The sequence below is a fragment of the Apodemus sylvaticus genome, chromosome 2 (genome assembly GCF_947179515.1).
Source record: "Apodemus sylvaticus chromosome 2, mApoSyl1.1, whole genome shotgun sequence".
NCBI lineage: Eukaryota > Metazoa > Chordata > Mammalia > Rodentia > Muridae > Apodemus > Apodemus sylvaticus.
In genome coordinates, this window is record NC_067473.1 from 166,482,346 (window position 1) to 166,509,859 (window position 27,514).

Consider the following 27,514-nt stretch of genomic DNA (forward strand, 5'->3'; position numbering starts at 1 on the left):
AGTATTCTTATCTAAATTTTAGTTTATGGTATTTTCTGGCATTGTTTATATTTTGCCTTGTTTCTTGATAAAAATAATCCTCCTATTACAGAATTATTTTCAAAATTATTATTATTATTATCATCATCATCATCATTATTACCTTTGTAGTGGAGCTGCCCGAGTCAAAGTGCAAGTGTTCAGAGGACAACATTACAAAGTGAGTTCTCTCTACCTTCATGTTGGTTTCAGGGATCAAACTAGGTGGTCAGTCAGGCTTGTGTAGCAAGTACATTTACACACTTATTCATCTCACCTTTCTCCCATAATGACAACTGTCAGATGGATAATATATAAACACTTTACCCTTTTAAGTAGTTGAACTCCATAGATTCCTCTACCTTAATTCCCTAGGCCACAACACAAGTCACAGCATATTCTGGAAGAAAACAACCAGTACGGAGTGGCAGTTTTCACATGCAGCCAGAGTTAACCTGATCTAACACAACCAACAGGGCTTTTCCCCATCAATTCTGCTCTCATGTCACACCATATGAAATTCTCTAGAGTGTACTTGATCATTTGATAGAAAAACAAGACAGGCTATTACCTGTGTCTTTGCTCAGAGGTGATTCCGGTAGAAGTAATCAGTGCCCCGATTGGAGAAAAGTTGGCTTTTCCCAGTCTGTATCACTTAAGAGGCCCCAAGAGGAAAGGCATAAATGAATTTCCTCCAAGTGATACTTCACCTCATGATTTTCTGCCCTTTCTCTTTACCAAAGAGAAAAGAGGAAATTGCTTAATTTAAGCTGACTCTTAAAGGATATTGTGCTAGCTGCTGCAAAAAAAAGTCCATAATCAATATTTGAAGACTGAGAAGATGAACGCTCCTTCATAGAGAGCAAAACCAATGTCCTTAGCAAAACCACAAGGAAAAAAGAGGGACAGAAGTTCCATGGCTACGGTTTTGTAATAAGCTGTTGGAAATTTTCTCTTATACTACTATTTTTCAAATGTTAATTCTTGATTTTTAATTATGTAAATTGCAGTGAAGTATCTATCAGGAATGCCTTAAAACACTCACATTTTCACTGGTAAAGTCTTCCTTTACAGTCTTTTGGCTTTTTAATCATAGATAATATTTACTATGAACACTGATGGAGGGGTTTACTACTGAAGTTTGCATGGTTCTGGGAAATCGAATCTAAGACAATGAGCATGGTCAGCAATTATACTTCCCCTCAAGTGTGGCTTTTGCTTTGTTCTGGTGTTTTTCCTTGTTGTCATTTGTTTGTTGCTTGTTTTGTTTTTTGTTTGTTTTGGTTTCATTCTGTTCGTTTGTTTTGTTTGTTTTTATATCAGTTTCTTTGTTGTTTAAGGCAGTTGTTATATCTTACTATGTAGCACAATCTGACTTCACATTGACAGTCCTCTGCTCTCACTTCACTGCTGGATTTATAGTTGTACATCACCAACTTACAGCATGTTTCTGATCCATATTTCCTAAGAAATAATAAGCATTTCTTTATTTTTATAAATATTGGTCTAAATTTTTTAAAGCATATCAAATTACTAATTACTTTTGTATAGCATACATGAATTAGGTAATCCTCAACTGCTGAAAATTCTAGTTCTTGTATTTTTTTGCTGTTGTTAGTTGAAAAACTAGATGGGATATACATTTTTTTTGTTTTTTTGAGACAAGGATTCTTTGTGTAGCTCTGACTGTCCTAGAACTCACTCTGTAGACCAGGCTAGCCTCGAACTCAGAAATCTACCTGCCTCTGCCTCCCAAGTGCTGGCATTAAAGGCTTGTGCCACCACCGCCCAGCTTACATATTAATACATAATATTTAGAACATATTAAGAAAGCTATTTTATGGATGGAATTATGAATTAAAAATATTTACATTTAAGGAACTCTGATATAGAACACTACATGACATCTATTTCATTTATAGTCTATCAATTAAACATAAAAATATTCACAATTGATTAATTGATTTTTTAGAGATGAAAGAAGGCAATCAATCTTGTATGAGTTTTGCCCATGAGTATGTGAAGAGAGTTCCTGGAAACAAACTGTTTTAGCAAGGACTGATTTACTGATTATAGTGGAGAGTTGGAAAGTTGTGTGTTTAGCCTAGTCCTCAAAGTCACCATTCCTTGCCCACCTGTGTCAAAACTAACATTCTGTGACTAGTAGATGAAACCTTCATGGAATCTATGAACTTAAGGGATCTGTAACTTCCACCAATCTGAAGGCTAAAAAATATCCTCTGATGACCTAATAAAAATCTTCCCCTTCTTGTTGTAAAACACCTCTCTGATGTATCCACCAATACATGCTAAATTTGACTTGATTCATGATTTTCTTAGTGCTGTAAAAGTACAACCATTCAGAAAACTGGGAACTGCTTCCACATTGGAACACAGAGCCATGGTCACTAAAAATGGTTACAGAATATGCTATCTTTTATTCCTTTTAAGGTGAAAGCTGGTTTTTGCATGAATAGACTTTCATTCACAGAGCTTGTGGAGCCAATTGTTACTGAGGCCATGCAGAAGACTTGAGACAGGTCAATGGGATCCAGGTTACAGATTAGAGTAGGACTGTGATTGGAATGTACAAAGACCTAGGTCTGGTCTTGAACAGCACAATAATGATATATAACAACAACGATAATACCAATAAGAATAATCATAACAAAAACAGTGATAATCATAATAGAGAGGAGATAAAATACTATAAGATTTCAATAGTCTATTGACATGAGTTAATACTTTTCAGAATATGTTCAAGTCTTTCACTAAACTGTACATTAATTTCATTGTAGCTTTTTGAACTTGCTGGCTTATTTTTGATTAAAGCAGTATGAATTGTTCTTCAATTCAAGTGACAGTGATTAATCAAGCACTAGGAAATGGTGGATCGCACAAGACTTGCAGAGGGACTGAAGATATACTGACAAGCCTGACTCCTAAGAGAGAAAGATTCATACCATTCAGTGTGCATGGTGTTCAGAGAAAAATTTGGAGGAGTTAGTTCTTTTCTTATATGAAGAATTCCATGGATCAAATTTGGGGATGTTATCTGGTATATTGGCCAATGCTTTTACCCACAGAGACATCTTGAAAGTCCCATTTTTGGTTCTTTAACCCAAATATCTATGAGTCAGCATTTAAGTCTGCCATTATCATGCAACCTATGTCCCCCAAACAATTGACAGACATTAACTAATCTCAAAAGTATAAGAAAAGTTCCTTGGGTACAGTGTGGATGCTTCCATAATACCTCCAGGTTGTCACTTTTTTCTCTACCCCTTGCCCAGGGTGAATCCCTCTATTTCTAACCTTTGCACAAACACATACATGGAGAACATAGGAAATAGGGAGGGGGAGCAACAGTGTTGAAGAGAGTGGTTGCAGTGTCCCCGTGCAGGCAGATGCTCGTGATGTCTCAGCGTTCCACAGGAAAGACCCTGAAGAAGTCAGCTGATGTACTTAGGGACACTGTATAACTAACACTGGGCCTATGCTCCAAATACACCATTAATACATGCACAAAATATGGATTCAGTGAACATTTCGAATGGCTTGTCACAAAGCATGAGGCTGGTAGCTGGGGTGTCATGAGTGAAAATGGAAACTCAGGCTCTTGTGACTTCATGTAAGCCTCATCATCAACAAATTCTTTAACTCCCATAGATCAGAAGGCCTGTTTCTTTTGAGGACTGCTGTGAAGGTTTCATAAGATACACAAATAAAATTTTGTTTTCTTGTGTGTGAGACAAGGTCTCCCTAATTATCCCTGACTGGCCTAGAATGCACAGTATAGGCAAGATTGTCCTCTAAATCATAGAGATTGCAAGACTTTTTCTCCCAAGTGTTGGGATTAAAGGTGTGAATCACCATATATAGCTTCAAATAAAGTATTTAATCTTACACTGGTAAATAGATAGTATTTGCAGTCAACATTAAATATTATTATTTGCAGTCCAAGACTTCAATCTTTCCTTAGCATATAAATATGAGCAAAATATTGATTCTTCAAGCCTGTTTTCAAGTGGTCTTCAAGAGTGTGTCACCTACTTCCTAGGTTTTGAGTAACTATAATTATGAATATAGACAGAGCTCATAGATTTCAAAAGTACTTTTTTTTTCATTTGAGCATTTTAGCTTCTATAAGCTTCTTTAAGACACAAAATAGATTAGATTTTCTACCTGATCATTTCCAAGAGTTCATGTGTTTGAAAGGACAGGACATGGAAGGTACATGAACTAAAGTGAGAAACTGACACATGTATGCACTGGGACATTGCTGCTCTAGTAAACTCACATTCCTCCCTCAAATCTGGGAGATTTACATCACAGTGCCCATGAAAATATTAACGGTGCTGAGAAATTTTAGCATTTTTACCTCTAGATTCTGTTCTTACCACAGAGATTTACCACGTGACAGGACACAATTCTTGTGCTTTCTGCATATGATTTACCTTCCATAACATCATGCAAAGACTGTGAGCAAAAACTCCAGAGATGTTTATTCATTACTATGACCACAGCATTAGCGGGAGATGAAGGGCCTATGAGTGTAGTTGATGAAGGAAGATGGACATTAACAGAAACATCCAACACTAGTTGGATGATTCTTCTTTTTAAAGAGATAGAAGGATGCTCATAACTGTAAAGTCAAAGAGCAGCAGCTTCCTCTGAACACTGTACAAATAAGCTCTAAATTTATAGAAAAATGAAAACTATTAAGGAGCACCATTATCAGTGAAAGATATAGTAACTTCAGTCTGAAATGATTGACACTCTCAGTGTGGTTCTTTCACCAAAGTGCAGAATAAAACAGGAAGCACTAAAATTAGCATTACCAGCTAATGAAATAGGGAAGTGAAAAACATGGAGAATTTTTTTGTTTTGTTTTCAGAGGTTTTCTCTTCTAAATTCATTTAAAATGGAAACAACAAAATATCCAGAAAAACCATACTACACGCGCATGTGCATGCGTGCACACACACATACACACACACACACAAACACACACACACACATGAATATTCATTTCCCTGGCTGTTTTTTTGTAAAAAGTCTTTATTTGTGAAAATACAACTTCCTACTCCTTTATGGTGAGACAGATGCAATCCTAGTCCCACATTCATACCTTCCAGTCAGACCCTCAGACCTCAATGTCATCACTGCACAGCTGCAAGCTGCTCTTCCTGTCCCAGGCTGAGGTGAGGGACACCTGGAGAAGCCCCAGCCTGAGGAAAGAATGGGCTGATACTTGCTTCACAGGGAGGAATGGATATTCCTGGCCAGTGTCCCACCTCTTTGTACTTCTGTCTTAAGGTGGATGTTACACAACTATGAAATATGGTAAACTTTGCAGGTCATAAGAAAAAAACCCCAAACAGATCTATTTTAAGATTTTCTTTGCTTGTATCCACCCGGTGCATTTATACTCACAGTTATTTTAACACTCTGCCTTATCTGCCTAGACACATAGTCCTTGATGGAATCAAGGACTTAGAGCAAGAAAATGTAAAAGATGATTCAGCAATGTAGTAAGCATGATAAAAGGGGCCCAGAAAAGGGTTTATATGAATATATGGTTTACATGAATATCTGGGCTCTTCAAATTCACTCTCGGAGAAGACACTAAACAATCTATAAGACCTCTGTCTCTTCAGTCCCTGTTTTCTCACTGTGTCGTACTTGAGAGCAGAGAATCTATTCCACTGCATAGATTTCTACTTCCACTGTGTGGAAGTCTGCAGGCTCAGCTTATCCTTCTTAAAACACTCATTCTTTTCAGCACTTTTCTGATGCTTACTGTGATGTAATTAAAAATGGCCTCAAGCTAAGATGGATATGGAACTTATGATCTTTCTCCATCAATCCCATCAGCCTCGGATACCTGACTCAGCAATGTGAGCTACATGCAACACAGCTGCAGTCTCTGCAGGATGGTGTATTAAGTGCCACAGCTACATTTTTGAGAAAATCTAAAATGTATACTGAAAAAATAAGGCACTAGAAAAGGTGAGGAAGACCACTAACCTTGCCATTTGATAGGCTGAATTAGGGGGAACATAACCAGGTGAGACTAGGATATAGAGTGAGATACAGTTAAATATTAATAAATAATTAAAACCTAAATTGATACACTTATGAGAAGTCAGTAAGTAGATTTTTACATAGGCTTAGGCTTCAGCAGAGCTGAAACTTCAGAAGATTAGCAAAGCCTGGCAGCCAGTCTTTCTCCTACATGTCAGGGAAAGAATGAAAGTGGATCTATGTGAAATGGTCATTTAGATACTAAACAAGGAGTTTAAAGCATTTATGGGAAAGACAGTGAGTTTGAAATAGGCTAGCCTAGTAAAAATCTATGTCAAAGAATAATAGACAAAGAACTACATCCACCAACCTCCTTGGTACTGAAATGGCAAAGGGATAGAACTTTGCTAAATGGTCACTTTTCTTTAACTTTGGATTTAAACCAGGGAGAAACAGAGTATTTTGATTTACTGTAGGAACAGAAAAGGAACATAAATGTGACCATATAACAGACAGGAGATAGGACATACAGCAGCAATGAGTATAGACATTAGCCAGCAATGAGATTTCATTTGGCAACAATCAATAAAAGATGCATAGTGAACGTGGACAAAGAGAAAAAGGATCCAATAGACACTATTTGCAGATACACATGAAGCACACAGGCTGCATCATGAGCTCTTAACTTTACTCTCACAGTGGTTCTCACTTAGACTTGCACACAAGAAACACAAGTTAACCTCACAGATGCTCACTGGGTTCATTAGAAGATGGCATTGTAACAACAGATGGGCAAGTTTCTGTGCCTTTCCACAGGAGAAATTGCATGTGGTGGCCACAGGAATATTCTGACCACTGGACTCCCTTCCTTACTTAAACTTCATTTCTAGTCCTAGTAACAAAGCCACTATCAGGGAACAGTTCTGAAACATAGTCAAAGTCCGCAAAGGTCTCTTAACTTGAATGAAGGCAGCTTCTTTCCCTCTGGCTCCTTACTCTAAATGTTATGACCTGCTCAGAGATCCACTAATTCAGTAGCCAATCAAAATGTTAGATACAAGAGATTCCCTGCTTGGAAGATAGAGCCAGGAAGACCAATGCTAATCTGTGTGAAATGATACTTCATATAGACAAACTAAAAGTGATAACAGTACTAATAATCTCTGTGATTAGAACATATTAGTACATCTTATAAGGCTGTCTGTCCTCTGGGCACTTCTGTGACAGTTTGCTTAATAATATCCTTCAAGGAAAGAGAAGATGATATTTTCCAGAAGGTTTGGAACCTAGCCGTTCACACTGACAGGGCCACATTGGAATATAAGTGATTTAGACCTTCAATATTCCAAGGCACTGAATGAAAAAGATTACTGAGATTACAAAGATTACAAAGATGACTGAGAAAGTTTTCATGGTTGGTACCATGCCTCAGACAGTTTCTGTAGCCTCTGAAGAAAAGAAAACCCAGTAAATATCACAAAGAAATGACATCATGAACAAAATACATCAGAAATTGTATATGAAACCCAGAAAAGTACAGACTATAGCATTACCAACTAGCAATTGTGAAATAAGTATAACTGACATCTTTCAAGAGATAATAGAAATGCCAGACATGCCTGCCTGTAGTCCCAACAGCTGAAAAATGGATACATAAGGATCACAAGTTCAAGGACAGCCTTGATATAACAGAATAATAAAAATTCAATTTATTTTTAAATTATATAAAAAGCAACTTAACACACAAATACCAAGGAAAGATATTAAAGGACCAACAGAGAATTATGAGTGGATTTCTTAAAATTTGAATTTCTAAATAACATCAACAATCAGAAAAAATGCTAAACACATAGTATGAAGGCAGAAGGGTGATTCTGAGTATTCAAAGACAAAGGTAGATGAGTACTGGAAAATAAGAGACAGGAGAGAATAAAGGATGAGTTGAACAAAACTAAGGATGCATAAAAGTTCTTATGGAAACTCTCTAGTTAGTAAGCTTATTGTTGACCAACACAAAACACACTTCATGTTTACTTGGCGGTTTGAAATTTTTATGCATTTGTTTATTTGTTTGCTTGTGAGAACGTTTGCCTTACTGGGTTTTTATTTTTTTGCTGCTTGCTTGAGTTTCCTTTCCTTTTGTTTTTGGAAGAGAGAGTAATAACATGATGTTTAGTGGGTAGGAAGGTGGGAACAAATGAGGAGTATTTTGTGGGTAGGGAACCTGATCAAAATATATTCTATGCAAAAAAGGTTAGTTAAAAAATAAAAATTTAACTTTAAAGAAGAGGTACAATTACAGAAAATATGAGTTATTAAAGGAAAACCAAAGTGCAAGACAAGCAATACCTCCAAAGGAATTACTGTTGGGGAGACCACAGAAGATTGCAAACAACAGCAGTTATTGCCTCTAGCCTTGGTTTTCAACCATAAGTATATGATAAGGCCCTATTGTTGAAGATACTGCAACTTTGATTTCAAGACATTGAGAAATCAATCTCAAATCTGTCAATTAAGAATGAAAAACTACACCCTATAGGAAAGAGTAGAATAGAAGGTAGAATGTCTGATAGGCAGAAAGAATTATGTGATAAGAGCTAGGCTTGGGAGATAAAACTTAGAAGATGTGATAAGATGGACGCATGGTACCTGAGCACAAGTAACCAGCCAGAAGGTGACAGAATGTTGTTTAGAATGAATGGGACATTTTAAGGTATGATCAAGTCAGAAAAGATACTAGATAAATGGCCAAGATATTAGGAAATGTATTTTGAGTCTGAGTCTTATTTCTGGAAACATGGGGTTCCCAGAACCAGCTGAGGCTTCTACACAAATCAATTAGGAAACCATTTCCCTTGGGCTAAATTTCTTTGTATTTGGTTTTTCATTTGTTTGTTTTGATTTGGACTAACTATTAAAGAGTCAGAAGGTTCTTTTCAGTCTACAAGTGAAAAAGATGCATGTTATAATATTGATCTTCAGGATAACTAACTTCTTTTTTTATTGGAACTGTGGCCTTCACCACATGAAGGAAATTGTGTTTGGTGTTGTATCTAAATTAAAAGTCCAAGACTGGGGAGGTCACAGGCCCTAGGTACAATCACTCTGCTAAGTGGTCAGGGATTAAACTGCATTCTTAATTTTTATACTTATGGCCTAGACCTGCTCTCCCCTCCATCCAAGAAACTTGTTTATACAGTGGGCAGAAGTCAGTGCAGAGAGCAGAATGGCTTAAAGTGCTTAGGGGAAGAGAATATGTGCTCAGCCTTAAAGAAGACATCTACATCCATTTCTCTTCCATAGCACTAGCAAGACTCAGGGAACAGCAGGGAAGATGACATAGAATGAATGTAGGCACAAGAGCTGGGGAAAAGCTCTGTGATATGCAGGCTCCGGACAACATGAACCTTCTACAGATGATTTCTTCGTAAGAAATCACTATTGTTAGGTGACAGCTGCCTGAAAAGTGAGATTCATTCTTTTTTGAGGGTGTGAACACCCTTGAGTTTTCTTGATCCAGTGGATGGCCTATAACCATGGACCAAAGAATAGTTTATTATGAAGACCTGAGTTAACTGGACACAATTAGAACTGATGCAGAAATTTGGGGATGAAGTGGCAATGAAGTGATTATATTTTATTTGATGTTTGTGAGATACTTAAAATAAACAATTCTTAATAAAGATAATCAGTGAAGAGTTTTCTTCCAGATTATGAATAAACATCAAGTTTATACAATACCTAGAAATGGAAGGTAGACAAACATAACAAAAAAGAGGTCATCGATTTTTGCACAGCTGTTTATCATAAATTTTTATATAAAATCCACAATCACCTGAGCTCAGAAGGCCAACTATCACCACATCCTCAGAAGGAACATGACCAAGAAAGAGAGAAAAGGGCAGTTCCCAACACTCCCAGAGCTAACAGAATAGGTATGTAGGAGAACAGGACAATTCAGTGTGTCAGAAAAAATATTAATGTCCAGAGATTCTGTCTCATCCCAATTACTGGCAGGACAATGGACAGAGTGTGTAACTGCAGAGTTCCTCTCTAAAGCTGTACTTTAGGCAGAAGGTCAAAGAAGATGTATCTCCATGCTCTACTATGTTCATAGCAGCCCTATTTATAATTGCCAGATGCTGGAAAGAACCCAGGTATCCCTCAACAGAAGAGTGGATGCAAAAAATGTGGTATATCTACACAATGGAGTACTATTCAGCCATTAGAAACAATGAATTCATGAAATTCTTAGGCAAATGGATGGAGCTAGTCAATATCATACTAAGTGAGGTAACCCAGACTCAAAAGGTGAATCATGGTATGCACTCACTAATAAGTGGTTATTAACCTAGAAAACTGGAATACCCAAAACATATCCACACATCAAATGAGATCCAAGAAGAAAGGAGGAGTGGCCCCTGGTTCTGGAAAAACTCAGTGAAACAGTATTCGGCAAAACCAGAACGGGGAAGTGGGAAGGGGTGGGAGGGAGGGCAGGGGAAGAGAAGGGGGCTTACGGGACTTTCGGGGAGTGGGGGGGGGGCTAGAAAAGGGGAAATCATTTGAAATGTAAATAAATTATATCGAATAAAAAAATTAAAAAAAAAAAGAAGATGTATCTCAATTACTCACAGTTTATCACCAACATCGCAAAAATTACCAGAGGAAGGGAACAGAGGATTCCATGAGCAATCACAACGAGATGCAAGGGTAATGAACACACTTAAATCAACAAAACAACACAAGAATATAGAAAGCCTTATTGGGATACCATGCTGCCTGGCAGGAACTTGACATTGACCAAGGACAAGGGCTTCAAGCAGGAATCCGACAGTAAGGTGTAATAGGGAAATAGGTTATGGCAGGAATTTTAACCTTAGGGTGGAATGAAAGAAGCAGGCTTCAGGTAAGATTTTGGGACTGGACAAGGAAGGAGGTTTAGGTATTTTGGTCATTCTGACAAGCCCTTGGAAACAACTGTCACAGAACTTTGCTTATTGCCTTGACAATTTTGTGCCTAGTGTGTCTTGCTTGTTCCTTATGGTACTACTATTGATTTAATTCCTGCATGTAATTAAATTGGTATAAAAGTGGATTGGAAATTATTAAACACACCCTTCAGTCTCAGAACCGACTGGGGTCTTACTGCAGTTTTGTCTAATTGTATCTGTCCTTTTAATCCTCACTCCTGCGCTGGAGAATCTGTTGACTGACTGAGGGAGCTTGATCACAAGAAAATCATCACCATGAAAAGTGCACATTTCAATACTAAATACAGTTTGTTCAGCATAATAACAAGAGGAAATGTTGCAAAAGTCGATGATACAAACTTACTAAAAATGTGATGTCAAAAATGTAGATTACTACAGAAAATGCACCCACTGTAGTATTCCTATATGTGTGAAATATCACAAAATTTTACAAAATGTTGAGCTTATTTCAGCCTTCGCTTGATATTTGAATCCACCTGATTTAACATAAAAGGTGCTACATGACAGGCATGCGCCCTTACCCAGTTTAACAGGAACTGAAGTCCATTCTACAGAAAGCACTGGAGGCCATACAATCTAAGTACAAGACACCAAACTGTATCTTGTTGGCATGAAATCCAACAAGAGAGCATAACTGAGGATGGAGAAGAAGGTAAAGGGGATGTATGTGCTTGAGAAGTATTAGGGAATCACAGATGATCTGGACGTGATCTGTATATATATCCCCATCCTTAAAAGTGTCTATAAGTCAACTATCTTTTCTTCCCTGTAGTTTTGATTTTGTTTTATATAATAGTAAACATTTTTGTGTACAAGTCATTTGGAATCAGAAACCCATGTCTCTGATTACCTTTAAAGCAAAGAAGAAAGAGACATCAGCTTGGAGCACAAGCTGAGACAGTGCGTACAATGTAACTAAAAAAGAGAATAAAAAGTAATATTTCCTCTTTTCCATTAATAAAATTATTCTTTGACATTTTCTGGAACTCACACTGTGGTTTACTGACAGCACCCACGCTGCCATGGTACCGAGTATCGGGTGTAGGCCTGGGGGATTAACAAAAAACACAGACACGGATGATTCTGCAAGGAGAATGCTTTACTGAGAGATCAGCAATATATATACTAGAGGCCAGGGAAGGGAACAGGAAACAACAATTATAGTCATAGGTCAGGCACCTGGGAAGTCTGTACCACACCAGGCAGGAAGGCAGGAATCAAGCTAAGCCATGGGATGTTTTATTCTCAAGAAACCTGTGTAAACAGCTCAGCTGGGGGTGCTGAGCCAAGCTTTCTGGTTCCCAACAGTTTTCTTGTTCCCACTCCCCCTGACCTGTCAATCCCTGTTCTTCCTCTCCAAATTTATGCTTAGGGGTAGACTTTCTCTTCTGATGGACAGTTGTTGCATGGTTGAATTAGATTTTGGGGATATTTATGAATTTAAACACTTTCTTCAAGAGTGAACTATTTTTTCTATTGAATAAGCTTTATTTCTGTGGATTTCGGACTCTAGAATATTTCATGTATTTTCAGACCCTAGTTTTTTTTGTTAGTTTTAAATTTTTCAAAATTCATTTTGATGAGACTAAATAATAAAAAACCTCCTTATGGTTTCCGAGTTCTTTTTGATTCTCAAGAAATTATTTTCTTACAGATTCCCACTGTTCTAATATGCCTGTATGGCTTCTTCTATTACCAGATAGCAGTATAAAAGTAGAAGAAGGGTTATATTTTTGTTTATATTTTTAATTTTAAAATTTTATTGCTTTATTTATTAAAGCAAATTTTGAACAGTTTTGTATATGATAATCCTTCAACAGATACATTTTGTTCCCCCTTACCCTTGTAACCAAGCCCAGATGAAATGGAACATGATAATTTTAATAAAAGCAAGCAGGATGCTTTTAAATTGTTAAAAGGTTAAAATGCATTAAACAATGTGATGCTTAGGCACTTAAAATATTCACGTATGAGACCAGCTTCTCTGGGCCCTTGAGTCTCCTCAGGCCTCACTTGGTTCTGCAACCCTGACCTCTTATGAAATCTCACAGTTGAAAGAGTGACCTCCTGCTCACTCATCCTGGGAGTATAGGAGTATGTTCTTTGTTGGCTGTGTGTTTGAGTGATTTCTAAGGAAAAAGTTTAAATGTTCTTCTTTACAAAGGTACCTAGATCTGATGATACAGAAGATTGGGAAAGGGTGGGGTCTAACTAACTCAATGATTTAAATACCCTGACATTGACTGACATGGATTTCTACTGCAGGTGAGAACCCTTTGCATTTTTGCTTTAAAATTGCTTATATTTCTATTAGTCACAGCAATTATTTTTAGGAAATACAGAAAGAATTTAAAAATGTACTAATAAATCATTATAATATGGATACAGCATATTTATTCAAAATATTCAGCACATAAAATTGTTAAATAAAGTTGGTACCACTAAATATCATTGAAAAACTTATAAACAATCAGTTCAAATGACAAAAAGTCAAAGCTTTAGGATTAAATAACATGTTGCTTTAAAATTGTTTGCACATTTTGATAAACACATGAATATTAAATGTTCTTTCAGTCTTTTTATTTATACATGAATCTCAGAGTTTTCAAGACAGTACCTCCAAAAGTATATTTAAAGATTAATACTTCAGGTGATCCAAGAGACATAAATATCTCTTGGGTTGAATCCCAAATAAGCTGAGATGTCAAACCTTTCCACCCAGACATATTCTACACATTCTTCTTTGTTCTTGGACCTGGACAGTGGATTTAACCTAAAAAGATTCTCTGAGTGGGATAAACCAGACCTAGAAAGGAAAATGCTGAATATTCTCTGCCATCTGAGTCTTCTGCCTTAGAGTCTACAGAAATTATTTGTAATATTTACTAACTGTAGCCACCATCAAAGTAGAAAGGGGACATTTCTGAATGTGGTGTGGGAGCAACAGAGATAGGTATAGTGTATATACAATATGAACTTTTAATCACAAATCATTCCATCTATACAATCATGTCACAAATAATATACTCTTACAAGATGTTGCGAGGGGAGGCTCTATGAAAATAAATATTGTTACTCTGCTGCATATATGAGCTAATGACTAGGAAAGATACAATCTGAAGATAAATATCAATGTATTATTAAATAGTAAGTATTTATAAGTGACCTAACCCTTATATTAGTAACTGAGAAGAGAGCCAGCAGATAATAAAACACAAGTTGCAAATTGATAGCATTTTTGCCTAGTTTTTTAATTTATAAAATTTTCTGAGGTGATTTACTTTTTGCCTTATTTCTTAAAAGAATGGATCATTCATTACAGAATTCTTTTTCACAGTTTTTACTTATTATTATTGCTCTTAGAGCAGAGCTGACTGAGCCAAGGTACTTGTGTCCAGAAGTCAACTTCACAAAGTGAGTTCTCTTATTCCATCTTCATGTGGATTCCAGGGATCAAACTCAGGCATTACATCAGGTTTGTGCAACCAGTATCTTTATATACTGTCCCATCTTACCCAGCCCCTATTATGACATTTTCAGATGGATACTATATGAACATTTAACCCAATTAAATGGTAATAAACTCTGTAGATCCCTCTACCTTAATTTCTCTGCACACAATGTGAGTCACAGTATACTCCCAAAAAAGTAGCCAGTGCAGAATAACAGTTTTCACATGCTACCAGAGTTAACGAGAGTCAATCCAACCAACAGAACTTCCCCATCCTTCTCTCTCATGTGATACCATGTGAAATTCTCTAGACTATATTTGATCATTTGATACAAAAACAATAAAATCTGCTATTGTTACCTGTGTCTCTGCTCAGAGGTGGTTGTCTTGGATGGAAATGACCCTCTAACTGCTGAAAAAGTTGGTCTTTTCTGGTTTGTATCCCCTAAAGAGCCTTCAAAAGGAAAGGCAAAACTATATTTTCTCAGACTGATAATCTCATGATTTTCTGCTCCTCCTTACCAAAGCGAAAAGAGGAAGTTGCATAAAGGAAGCTGAGTCTGAGAGCAAAGGAGAGACACAATATAATGTGTCAGATGCTGCAAAAGAATTGTCCATAAGCAATATTTGAAGACTGAAAAGATGATCACTCCTGCAGAGAGAGCAAAATTAGTGTCCTTAGCAAAACCACTAAGATAGCGAGTGAAATTGCTCTGTTTCTAGTTTTGAAGCAGGCTGTTGGAAATTTTCTTTTATTATTTTTTAAGTTACTCCTTGATTTTGAATTATGCTGATAGAAGCTTAAAATATGTTTTATTAATACCTTTAAAGCACTCACATTTTCCCTGGTAAAGTCTTCCTTTACTCTCTTCTAGCATTTTAATCATAAATGTCACTGATGTCATTCCACATGGAGTGGTTTTACTGTTGATGTTTCATGGTACTGAGAAATGTAATCTAAGACAAAGAGCATGTTCAGTAAATACTCTTTCCATGAGCTACAGACATAGGACCTGGTTTTGTTTTGTTCTGGTGTTTTGTTTTTGGTTTGTTTGTTGTTTTGAGATTCTTGTATCTTACTATGTAGCACAGGCTAACCTCACAATCAGTCTCTGGCCTTACTCTTTCTGTCTTAGAATTATAGCTGTACAGAACAATACCAATTTACAAAATGTTTCTGATAGCTATTTTCTAATAAATAATAAGCAGTTCTTTATTTAATAAATATTCATCTCAAGATTTTTTAAAACCATATATATCTATGGGTCACTTATATATGGCATAAATTAATTAGCTAATCCTCTGCTGCCAAACATTCTAGTCATTTTATCATATTTTGTTATTGTTAGTTTAAAACTACATGGGATATACTTTAGAACCTACTAAGAAAGACATTTTATGCATGAAGTCATGGAATTCAAGGAGATACATATTTAAAGTATACATATATGATCTAATACATATCATCACATGATCTAGTTCATTTACAGCCTATCAGTTGGCATGAAAATTCTCAACACTGATTTTTTTAGACATGAGATGTGGCTATTTTTCTTCTATGAGTTTTGCCTATGGGTTCGTGATGAGAATTACTGGAAACAAGCTGTTTCAGCAAAGATTAATTCAAACTACCAAGAAGTTGGGACCATGTAATATGATGGGTGTAGCCCTTAGCTTCTGGAAGTTTCTCTAAGATAGAAACCATTATAGATGGTCTACCTAATAATTGTCAAGAGTGCAGGTGTTTGGAAGGACAGGACAAGGAGGGTACTTGAGCCATAGTGAGAAACTGACACATCTAAAACCCTGAACCATTCCTGCTCTAGGAAACTGACATTCCTCCCTCATCTGAGAGGTTCATGTCACACTGCCCACAGAAATATTAATGGTGCTGAGACCTTTTGGTGTCCTTCTTTATTGAAAGTGTGTGATCATTATGGAGGCTAAAGCACATACACAGGGAACACTTCTCTGTGCTTTCTGCCTATTGGTTGACTCCTCTAAAATCATGCTAAGATTGTGGAAAATAACCCAAGAGCTGTTTGTTCATTATTGTGACCATATCATTATCAGGAACCGAGGATCCTATCAGTGCACTTGATGAAGGAGGAGGGTAGTTAGCAGAAACTGAACACAGAGTGGGTGTTTGTTTGTATGATCAGAGATAGGAACATGCCCATAACTGTAAAGCCAAAGAGCAGCAGCTTCCTCTAAGCTCTGTACTATTGAGTTCTGAATTTATAAAATAAATGTAATCCGTTAAGGAGCACAATTAGCATTGAAAGATACAGTGACAGCAGAAGGAATGGAATTGATTGACTCCCTAGTTTCCAATGCTCAAAGTGCAGCATGAAATAGGAAGTACTAAACTCACATGACCAGGTAATGAAACAGTGAAATGAAAACCTTAAAGAAATTTTTATTTTCTTGAGTCTTGTCCTTAAATTCAGTTTTGTGAGAAAAAAAACAAGCAGAAACAAAAAATACATAAACACACACACACACACAGACACACACACACACACACACACACACACACGCACTTTCATTTTCCTGACATCATTGCTGCAAAAACCTTTATTTAAGAACCTACAACTACCCACTCCTTTATGTTGACAGAGAAACAATCCTAGACACACATTCAAATCTTCCAGTCGGACTCTTGTACTGAAGAGCCATCATTGTACATCTGAAGGATACCTGAAATAGTCAGCAGTCCACAGGAAAGGATGGGCTGATCACTGGGAGGACTGACTGACCCTTTCACAATCATGATATATGATAAATGTCACAGGTCTTAGGAAAACCCAAAACAGCACTATTTTGAGATATCCTGTGCTTATATTCACCCTGTGCATTTATAATCACAGCTATTTTTAACTCAATGACTTCTTGCCTATGTACATAATCCTTGATGGAATCAAGCACTGAGAGAGAGGAAATGAGAAAGAACTTTCAGTAATGTAGTAACTAAGATAAAATGGGGCAACATAAGGGTTTTCTGTGTATATATGGGCTCTTCAATACCCAGGAATATAGTTCACTTTTGCAGAAGACAGACATCAATCCATCACTAAGACCTCAGCCTCTTCTATCCCTGTTCTCTCAGTGTCCTATCTCAGAGCAGAGACTCTAATCGAACTCCACTGCATCCTCTGTGGAGTCTGTGGGCTCTAGTCATCCTTCTTAAAGCACTCTTTCTTTTAAGTGAATTTCTTTTTATTGGTGCACAGTCTGATATAGTTCAGGATGTCCTAGGATGACTGTGTAGCTTGTCCATTCCTTAAACATTTGATCTTAAGTCCCCTAATTTGGAAATTCTTGGATTACAGGATTATCTACCATGTCCAGATCATGTAGCTTTCTTTGACTTTTGTTTGTGTATTTATTTTTCTTATTTTGATGAGGAGTTTTATGCTAGCTTATTATCCAATAAGCCTACAGATCTCACTATTAAAACAGGCAAACCTATCTATGATTCAACTTATATATTAGCATTTTGTAGCAAAGAACTCTCACTCATTTTTAAGTAATGATATATGAGTGCAATAACATAATTTTCAAATAATCTCAGCTATCGTTCATAGTCCTGAAAATAATATGGAATAGCCATATTCTCTATAGCTACTATTCCATAGGACCCAGTTTTGACTGACAGAACCCAAATTTAACATCTCAGTGATTTTTGTGTCTAAATACCTTTTTATAGTTTGTTTTCATTTCAACTCACCACAACTTAAAATCAGCAGATGTTAGAGCCAGCATCCAGACTTTCATTATGGCCTAAGAAACAGCTGTTCTCTAGGAATCCTAAAGGTTATCCATACTACATTAGGACTACTAAAGAACCCCGCTATGTGTACCAAGCAACCACTGGATTTTGTAAGCTCCTTGTCTGAAAGACAAACATTGTAGAAATACTCCAGGTGTTGAGACAACAGCTAGGAGGACCAAGCAAATAAGTGGGTCTTCCACTAGGGATTGATTCAGCTTTTGCTAATTGTATAGCATGTACAGAACTAATAAGCCCTTATATATGTTGTCTGAGGGTTATTAGTTTGAATACAAACGGCCCTCACAGCCCTCTTCTGGTACCCCCAAGGTAGTGAGTCATAGCTATGGTCATACCCATTGATTCTTGGGTGCCTCCCTTATCCTAGGTCTCTGACTCATCCTGGACACTGAACCAGATATACTTAGGAAGGAATAGTTACTTTCATTTCACATGTTACTACTAAATGTTAAAGGTATATGGAAGAATAATTTAGGTGAAGGCTCAAAGCAGAACCCACAGAGGAACTTTTTTTCTGGCCTGGTTCACAGCTCAGGTTTAGGTATTTTCTTTCCTACTTTTCTATTTTTTACAATAATTTATTTATTTAATCACCCTCTCTTTTCTACCCACACAGCCCTTCACACAAGCCCCTCCCTCCCTTAACCCTTACCCTCTTTTTGAGAAGGAGAATCTTTCATGGGTAAGAACTTGTCCTGAGATGTCTAATTAAAGGCACACACATCCTTTACCACTAAGGCCAGACAAGGCAGTCCAGGATGGAGGAGAGTATCCAAAGGTAAGCAACAAAATAGTAACAGCCTCCACTCTAATTCTTAGGGAACCCATAGGGCCACCAACATGCACATCTGTTAAAAATGTGGGGGGTCCAGGGTCCATCCCCTATATGCTCTTTGGTTGGTAGTTCAGTCTCTGGTAAGCCCCATGAGTCCAGCTTAGTTGAAGATGTAGGTCTTCTTGTGGAGGCCTTCACTCCCCAAGTGTTCCTCAATCCTATCTGCCACTCTTGTACTGTAGCTGCCCATAGCTACATCGAAGGGATTACTTGTAGAGGGATCTGGGGATGAATGGAAAGAACAGATGAGAAAGGTTCGAGACAAAGACAACATATTGCTGGTCAAGGCCCGAATTTTAATTACTGATTTAGAATTTAAAGGTGGGGGAAAGACCCTTCCCCCAAAATTTCAGAATCTGTTCAGAAGAAGTGGTTCATCTGCTCAGCAGGAGGCTGGCTCCACTACTTGGAGGATCACCAGCTTAGTGCAGGAAACTGCAGATATGGAAGAACAATAGACTTCACCTTGGTCCACCCTACGTGGGAGGCTGAAGCTAGATTGAGGCCTGAATTTTCTACTCAAAGGCTGGGGGAAGGACACAATTCCTCCCTTTTGATTTATTAAAATTTCGCTGGACTGGGGCAAAAGATTTACTTATGTTCCAAAATCCTGTCTGGGAATTATAGTGGCTGGCATTCATGACTGACTTAGGTCAGATTCTAGACTCTTTTTCTTACCTGTCTCAGGAATACATGTGCAGTTGTTCATGTTTATTTGCACAAACATGACCTTTAGCATTTATTATAAACAAAGTTTTTTCTGCTGTTGCAGAAAAGCTTTGTGAAATGCTTACATGTGAACATGATATAGATATCCAACTCAGGTGCTCATAGCCATTGTGGTTACCTATATGTAACTACAGAAGCTCAAGAGAGCTAAATTCCTGCATAGATGGGGAGAGCCCTCGGTCCTTAATGAATCACTGTTGTTAGGTGACAGGTGCTACAAAAAAGAGATTCATTCTTTTTTTGAAGGTGTGGCCACAAGTAGTTTTTCTTGCTCCTGTAGATACCTTACAACCATGCACCTATGAACATCGCTGATTAAGGAAACATGGTTTAGGGGAGAACATGTTAGGGCATATGCAGGGAAAGCTTAAGGTGGTAAGGAAATGATGGATACCATCATATTTCATTCTGTATGTCTATGAGATTTTCAAGAAAGAGATATTAATAGTAAAGTAAATCAATGAAGTTTTCTACTACATTAGAAATAGGTATGTGGCCTAATGCAACTCATGCTTTGTTCTTGTTTATAATTGGTCTTAAGAATATAAGTATGTTCTGCCTGTTTTGACTATGGAGTATTGGCTTGTGAAATATTGTCCATGATTTAAATGGTATAGAGTTGTCAATAAGAAGTACATTTGGAACTGATGGCTAAGGGTTGTGGCCATCTTGAGCATGGAGCATGTTGTGATTCATAAAATACAGTAGTCTAAGATGCTTCTAAATTGGCATGGTGTTTTGTGTGAATCTTAACCTAGAAATTAGACTTATACGGAATAAGATTTAAAATAATGTCTCTTCAATTAGTAGTAGAATTTTTCCTAGAATCCTAAAAGTACAGATTCCTTTTGTTAATCCACCCTCATGCAATGTCCTTGCAGGGCAGGTGGGTTTGGGTCTGGTCTTAGACAATAGGCTTAGATTAGAAGATATTTGCATTTGAGGAACCCCATACAATGTTCTTGCTGGACAGGTGGGTGCTGGGCAGATTAGAAAAAAAAATACATTTGAGTTAGTGCAAAACTCAGCGCTCCCTCAGTGGAAGCTTGTGAAGAACTGCTTTTGTCTTGTAGACCTCACGTAGGGAGTGTTTGGCCAAAAGAACATTCTTGACAGACTTGTCCAAGTGTGGTTGGTTCAAAATGCAGTTCAAACTTATGAAAGGTTAATAAGGCTATGTAAAACTTACGACAATATTAAAATTTGGCCTGCCTAGTCCATGCAAAATTATTATAGATTTAAAGGGTTGTTTTTTGCTTTATATTCTAATAATTATAAAAACATTTGCTTCTTTGAGCTATTTTTAAAGAAACAATAAAGCAATTTCATTACAAGTTTTTTTTTTTTTTTCTCAAGGAATGGCTAATAGCCTTACCTTACATAAGAAAAAAATGTTTTGTCTCTGCTTCAATACAAGAAGCTAGCATCTTAAATTTTTCAATGTATGTTGTTCATAGAATTTTATTACAAGCCTTTGCTCTTAACTATGGGCTTTTAAATTTTTTAAGTAAATGATTCTAAAAGGTTGTTAGGATATATTAATTGGCTTTATGTTATATTAACCTCATCTTAAGCTTGCCACAGGAGGACTTAAAACTCTGTTTCCAAGGCAGATACAAATTAACTGGCAAAGGACAGATAACTTTACAGATAATAGAGAAGGCTACTGTAATCAGCTGTTTATGATATGTGTTCACTGCCATTCTTTGGCAAAGGGAACATTAACGTAAATTTACCTATTTTTAGGTAATCATCTCCAAGTAAAGTTCTAACACCCTCTGATAAATATAATGCTGTGTAATTATTACAGATGAATGATACTCATATTTCTAATTTAGAAAATTAAAATATGGGCATGTGACTAATGATTCATTTCTAGACTTTCTAGCTGCAACTGCTCTAACAAAAAGCAACTAAAAACGCTATAGCTACATAGTAACTATGTAACTGTAATTACAAAGTTATTGCCTATATTATGATATATGCTTGGTGTTCCAACTTAAATTAAAACAGACAATGAAACTGGCCATTTAATGAATAAAAGTTATCAAACATTTGAGATGTCTTTGACAATTTAATTCTTTATCATCCTCAAAGACAAGATAATGTAAAAAATTTTTAAAAACAATATCTTCTTAAAAAAGAAAAAGAGAGGGGAAATTGTATCTCAGTGCATATCATTTAAATTATGCTTGTATATTTTTAAGAAAAATTTAATATTTGGATGCCAAGGAACTCTTTGCTGAGTATATATGGCAGCCTATAACTAGGCATACTGATGCCTAGGTGAGGTGGAAGAATTCACGTATTAGCATATGACATGATCCTGACTTGATATAGGGGAAGAAGGCATGTCTATGTTTTTTCCACATTATGCTGCAGAAGCATGCTAGCTGCCAGAGTAATTGATGTGGTAATGAAGATAATGTTGACTGCAGGCTTGCTGAGTGCCCAGACAATAGTAACAGAAAACCTATATTGAGTACACTTTAATTGTCAATTGTCCCAGATTAAGTAAACTGCTTTGCTTCAGGTTTTTAGAACTTATGGGACGGAGAAATTAGAGACTGTTAAACTAACTTAGAAAAATTAATCTAAAGGACAATTATAATGACTCATACGCCTATAGGATTATTATGGCAAAAGGCTCCTCTAATGTGGATTCATTTGAGCGTGTCTCCTAAACATAATATCCTGCCATATTATGAGGCAATAACCTAGATAATTGTGCTTGAAAGAAAGCAGGCACTAACATATTTTGCCAAAAAAAACCCAGATATCATTATTCAGCCTTTTAACAGAGATCAAGATGCTTGGCTGAAGCAGCATAGCACAGATTAGTTGCTTGTTCAGATAGAATTTAAAGAAACTATAGATAACTATTATCATCACGATAAATTAATAAAGTTACTAAGTATGCATGAGGTTGTATTTCCTAATATGACATATTTAAAGCTGCTGCATAATGCTCTTTTAATTTTCATAAATGCTTCTTCTAAAGGAAGAGCTAGATATCTTATTAATAATTAACAGGTGGTTATAGAAACACCTGGGCTCAGCTAAGATAGCAGACCTGACAGCAGTATTAAATGTTTTTCAATCTATAAATACTAACTCACTACACGGAATTTGGAAAAAAATAAAATTTACACATGTTTACATTAATACTTGTTCAGGATTTCTTTTAGTTTCTCTACATTTGGGAAAAGCCTCTAAAAATGTAATTGATCATTGTTTACATGCTTTTAATACCATGGGATTACCTAAAGTCATTAAGATGGACAATGGGCCAGCCTACACTGGCAATAACTTTATCTCATTTTGTAAAAAATGTAGTATTAAACACAAAACTTAAATTCCTTATAACCCAATGGACCAAGGAATTGTTGAGTGTGCACATCACACTCTTAGAAATTGGCTTTTTAAAACAAAGAAGGGAAAATGCCCTCCTAGATCACCCAAAGCACACCTTGCTTTTGTTTTATTTGTTTCGAATTTCCTGCAAACTGATGCTAATGGTCATTCTTCAGCAGATCACCATTGGCATCCTGCCTCTTCTAATTCTTAGGTCATGATTAAATGGTGAGACCCTTCCACTAATACTTGGAAAGGTCCAGACCCTGTTTTAATTTTGGGAAGAGCCTCTGTTTGTATTTTCTCTCAAAAAGAAGATGGAGCCCGATGGCTACCAGAAAGATTGGTACAGCAGGTAAATAGAGACCCTGAATCAGCTGGTAAGTATGACTAATTCTATAGTGTTCTTAAAGCTTCTTCAGCCTTACTGGGAAGGTAGGCGCTTTCCTTCTCTATCCATTAATTTGCAAGCCAGGTCTTTTTCCTGAGCTACTAATTTGCGACTGTATTAAATACCTTGGGCCTCCCAGACACAGCTCAAGTGCTCTTTTTCCTCTTAATCTTTTCTTTTGTGCTTCAAGCAGGTCTCTTCAGATACAGCTCAATGACATCCAGGACTCTAAGAAAGGTGGGCTGCTGTGAAGGCCAGCAAGCTCTCAGTTACAGGGCATTTACTTTACCAGGGGATCTCCAAAAAGGCAGCCACATAGAACTCAGATCTATGTGTGTTTGCTAATTGAACAAACATGGGTATCAGCAAGAAGTTCGAGACAAAGCACTGCAAGGGAAGGATGATATTTTCTGGCTCTGAGTTCCCTGGAAGCACACCTGACTACATAGGGGTTAGCAATGAAAGACCATCCTTATAATAATAATAAGGAAGTCTATTCCCCTCCCTTCCAAAAGACATTATCTAATAATTAAGGGGGTCTTGGTCACTACTCTCCCCTCTCTGGTGAAAGCGCACCATCTTTTGATGGATATTTATCCACTGTTTTTTCTTAAATTTAATGAAAAAGGAGGAATTGTGACCTCCTCCAGCACATTGTTCTCAAAGAATAGCAGCCAGTCACCTGACCACCAGCTGCCTGTAGAACAAGCAGAACCAGTTTCCAGCCTTCAGTGGAGGGGCTTGGCCTGCCTTTTTATATTTGGGGAGATGCATTACAGGTTGAGCCTGGAGCAAAAAGTCATACTGTCTCCATGTGTTTTCTCTTGTCACCCTGTTCTTCCTATACCCATCTCTCCTTCCAGAGAACCTGCCAATAGCATGTAGCTGCAGGCAGCTACAGCATACAATGTGTGCTCTTTTGTGATTGAGTTTCCTTACTCAGGATAAAATTTTCTAGTTCCATCCACTTGTATAAGAATTTAATGAAGTTGTTATTTTTAATAGCTGAGTAGTACTCCATTGTGTAAATGTACCACACTCTCTGTATCCATTCCTCTGTTGAAGAACATCTGAGTTCCTTCCAGATTTTTGCTATTATAAATAAGACTGCTATAAACATAGTGGAGCATGTGTCATTATTATATGTTAGAGCCTCTTTTGGGTATATGCTCAAGAGTGGTATAGCTGGGTTCTCAGGTAATACTATGAACAATTTTCTGAGGAACTGCCAGACTGATTTTCAGAATGGTTGTACCAGCTTGCAATCCCACCAACAAAGGAGAAGGGTTCCTCTTTCTCCACAGCCTTGCCAGTATCTGCTGTCACATGTGTTTTTGTTCTTAGCCATTCTAATTGGTGTGAAGTAGAATATCAGGGTTGTTTTGATTTACATTTCCCTGAATACTAAGGATGCTGAACATTTCTTTATGTGCTTCTTGACCATTTGAGTTTCCTCAGCTGATAATTTTTTGTTTAGCCCTGGACCCCATTTTTAATAAGGTTATTTGATTGTCTGTCTAGAGTCTAACTTCCTGAGTTCTTTGTATACATTGGATATTAGCCCTCTATCAGATGTAGGATTGGTAAAGATCTTTTACCAATCTGTTGCTTGCCAGGTCCCATTTGTCAGTTCTTGATCTGCAATTTCGTGAGGTCCCATTCATCATTTCTTGATTTCAGAGCATAAGCCATTGTTATTCTGCTCAGGAACTTTTCCATTGTGCCCATGTATTCTAGGCTCCAGAGAACTCAGCAAGTAGGGAATATGGGTGTGTGTGTGTGTAAAGTGCTGTATGCTAGCTCTTAATTGTACTTTCATTTAAAATGACTTATTATACTCAAAATGAAATACTGAGGCTGTTTATTAGGGTTCTTTATTTAATTTTAGGGGAGTTGATACAAACATAAAAAACAGATTCCTCCAGGCTTTGGGGAAAAGCATTTCCATGCACCACAGATGATATGTCTTATATTTATCAGGAAGGAATATTTCCTCTGATCTGTCAAGTCAGATTCCAGAGAATATTCTCCAAATCTTCCAGATTGACACTCCATTTGAAGACTAAGTCTATGACAAAAACACTTGTTTTGTAAGGAGTCCTGAATAACTACAGCAAATAAATGAAAATAGCACATTTTATATTTTACCTTTAACACTCAGTCAGGGAATCTATTTAGTATCTTTTCACATATACAGCTGTATGAATGATCACAGTTAGTATTTTCTAATCTTGTTTTAGATAAAAACACACATGCTCCATCCTTTGTACTATATTTCCTTATATTCAAGTCACTGAAAAACAAACACAACAATGAGCAATTGGAAATTTTTGAACATTCACAGAAATAAGTCATAATTTTAAAAATTCTATTCACCAAAGTAGACAGAATATGTAACTAATAATCATATGTTCATCACTCAAGTATCATCTTTTGTCTAAGCTCATTAGAAAGAAGTGCTCTCTGTCACAGCAAAATTCCCATCTTATTTGCCATCCTGGCCAAGTGACAGAACCAGTTAACACTCATAGCCTGAGGGGAACTTTCCTTGGACCTTGGCATGACAGGCTTTCGCTTAGACTCAGGGCCTGAGCAGCTATGCTAGCCTTGTGTGCACCAGCCCGGTTGGGAGATCAGCTGCCCAGCAGAGTGATCATCACTCAGAAAAGGTCCCGCATCATATACCATCAACACTCCCTGAAGGAGCAAAAGGGTACCATCTGGTTCACAGACACAATCTGGGGCAAGGCACACTAGGGCTCCAAGGGCACCCAAGAGGAGGACAACACATCAGCAATCTGCGACAGGAGAAACCCAGCCATCCAGTGTTGTGGAAATAGCCCTAGAGCCTCACAGGAGGCTCAAACACCAGCCAGAGACAAGACCAACTAATGCCAGAGAACAAGATGGCAAAGGGCAAATTCAGGAATGCCACTAACAGAAATCTAGGCAATATGGCAGTGTCTGAAACAAACTCTCCAACATCAGCAAGTCCTGGTTATGCCAACACACCAGAAAAACAAGAGTTGGATTTAAAATCACTGGTCATGATGCTGCTAGGAGAACACAAAAAGGACATAAATGAATCTCTTAAAGAAATACAGGGGAACATGAATAAGCTAGAAACCTGTATAATGGAAACACAAAAATCACTTAAAGAAATTCAGGAGAATAAGGCTCAAGAGATAGAAGCCAATAAAGAAGAAATGCAAAGAAAATTTAAAGAAATGCAGGAGAACTTGAGTCATCAGGCAGAAGTCATGAAAGAGGAAACACAAAAATCTCTTAAAGAATTAAAGGAAAATACAAACAAACAAATGATGGAACTGAGCAAAACCATCCTGTATCTAAAAAACAGAAGTAGAAACAACTAAAAAAATCACAAAGGGAGACAACTTTGGAGATAGAAAACCTTGAGAAGAAATCAGGGGCCATAGATGCAAATATCAACAACAGAATACAGGAGATGGAAGAAAGAATCTCAGATGCCGAAGATACCATAGAAACCATTGACTCAACAGTCAAAGAAAATGCAAAATGCAAAAAGCTTATATCCCAGAACATTCAGGAAATCCAGGACACAATGAGAAGACCAAATCTAAGGATTATAGGTATAGATGACCTCATGGTAACCAAGGGAACTCAGCACCTTTTACAGCTCCACATGGTGATCAACTACTCTTGTGCCTGCATTCTCATGCAGGTATAATATGATAGCATGGTTAGAAGCCAGAGCATCCTCCTACCATATTTGGTCATTCCCTTGGGCATTCTTCCACCAGACAGAGGGGATGATGTGCCAGACTCCAACAGTCACATCATCCTCTGGCTGAAGGTAGTAAATGAAGGTGTGTGATTCAAACATTGATCCTGTGATTTGTTTTAAGTCAATGAACTAAGGAACCCTCGTGAAATTTAAGAA

General features: G+C 37.1%; 2 protein-coding genes across 24 annotated transcripts in view; both read right to left on the reverse strand.

Annotated features, from left to right (window-relative positions):
* LOC127679301 (killer cell lectin-like receptor 5) overlaps positions 1–27,514 on the reverse strand; it is a 403,713-nt gene that overhangs the window by 184,400 nt on the left and 191,799 nt on the right. The window contains exons 1-2 of one of the 23 annotated variants that reach the window (XM_052175058.1): positions 14,851–15,026; positions 590–750 (exon numbers count right to left, since the gene is read on the reverse strand). The exons of 21 other annotated variants lie outside the window; for them this stretch is intronic. The gene's annotated coding sequence lies outside the window, so the exon portion shown is untranslated. Of the gene's footprint in view, positions 1–589; positions 751–14,850; positions 15,027–27,514 lie in introns of those variants that run through there. One more of the 23 variants, XM_052175060.1, reaches the window with a different exon arrangement.
* LOC127679309 (killer cell lectin-like receptor 5) overlaps positions 25,750–27,514 on the reverse strand; it is a 46,287-nt gene continuing 44,522 nt past the window's right edge. Inside the window, exon 7 of the mRNA XM_052175079.1 lies at positions 25,750–25,885. Within this exon, the coding sequence (XP_052031039.1) occupies positions 25,750–25,885 (136 nt within the window). The remainder of the gene's footprint in view (positions 25,886–27,514) is intronic.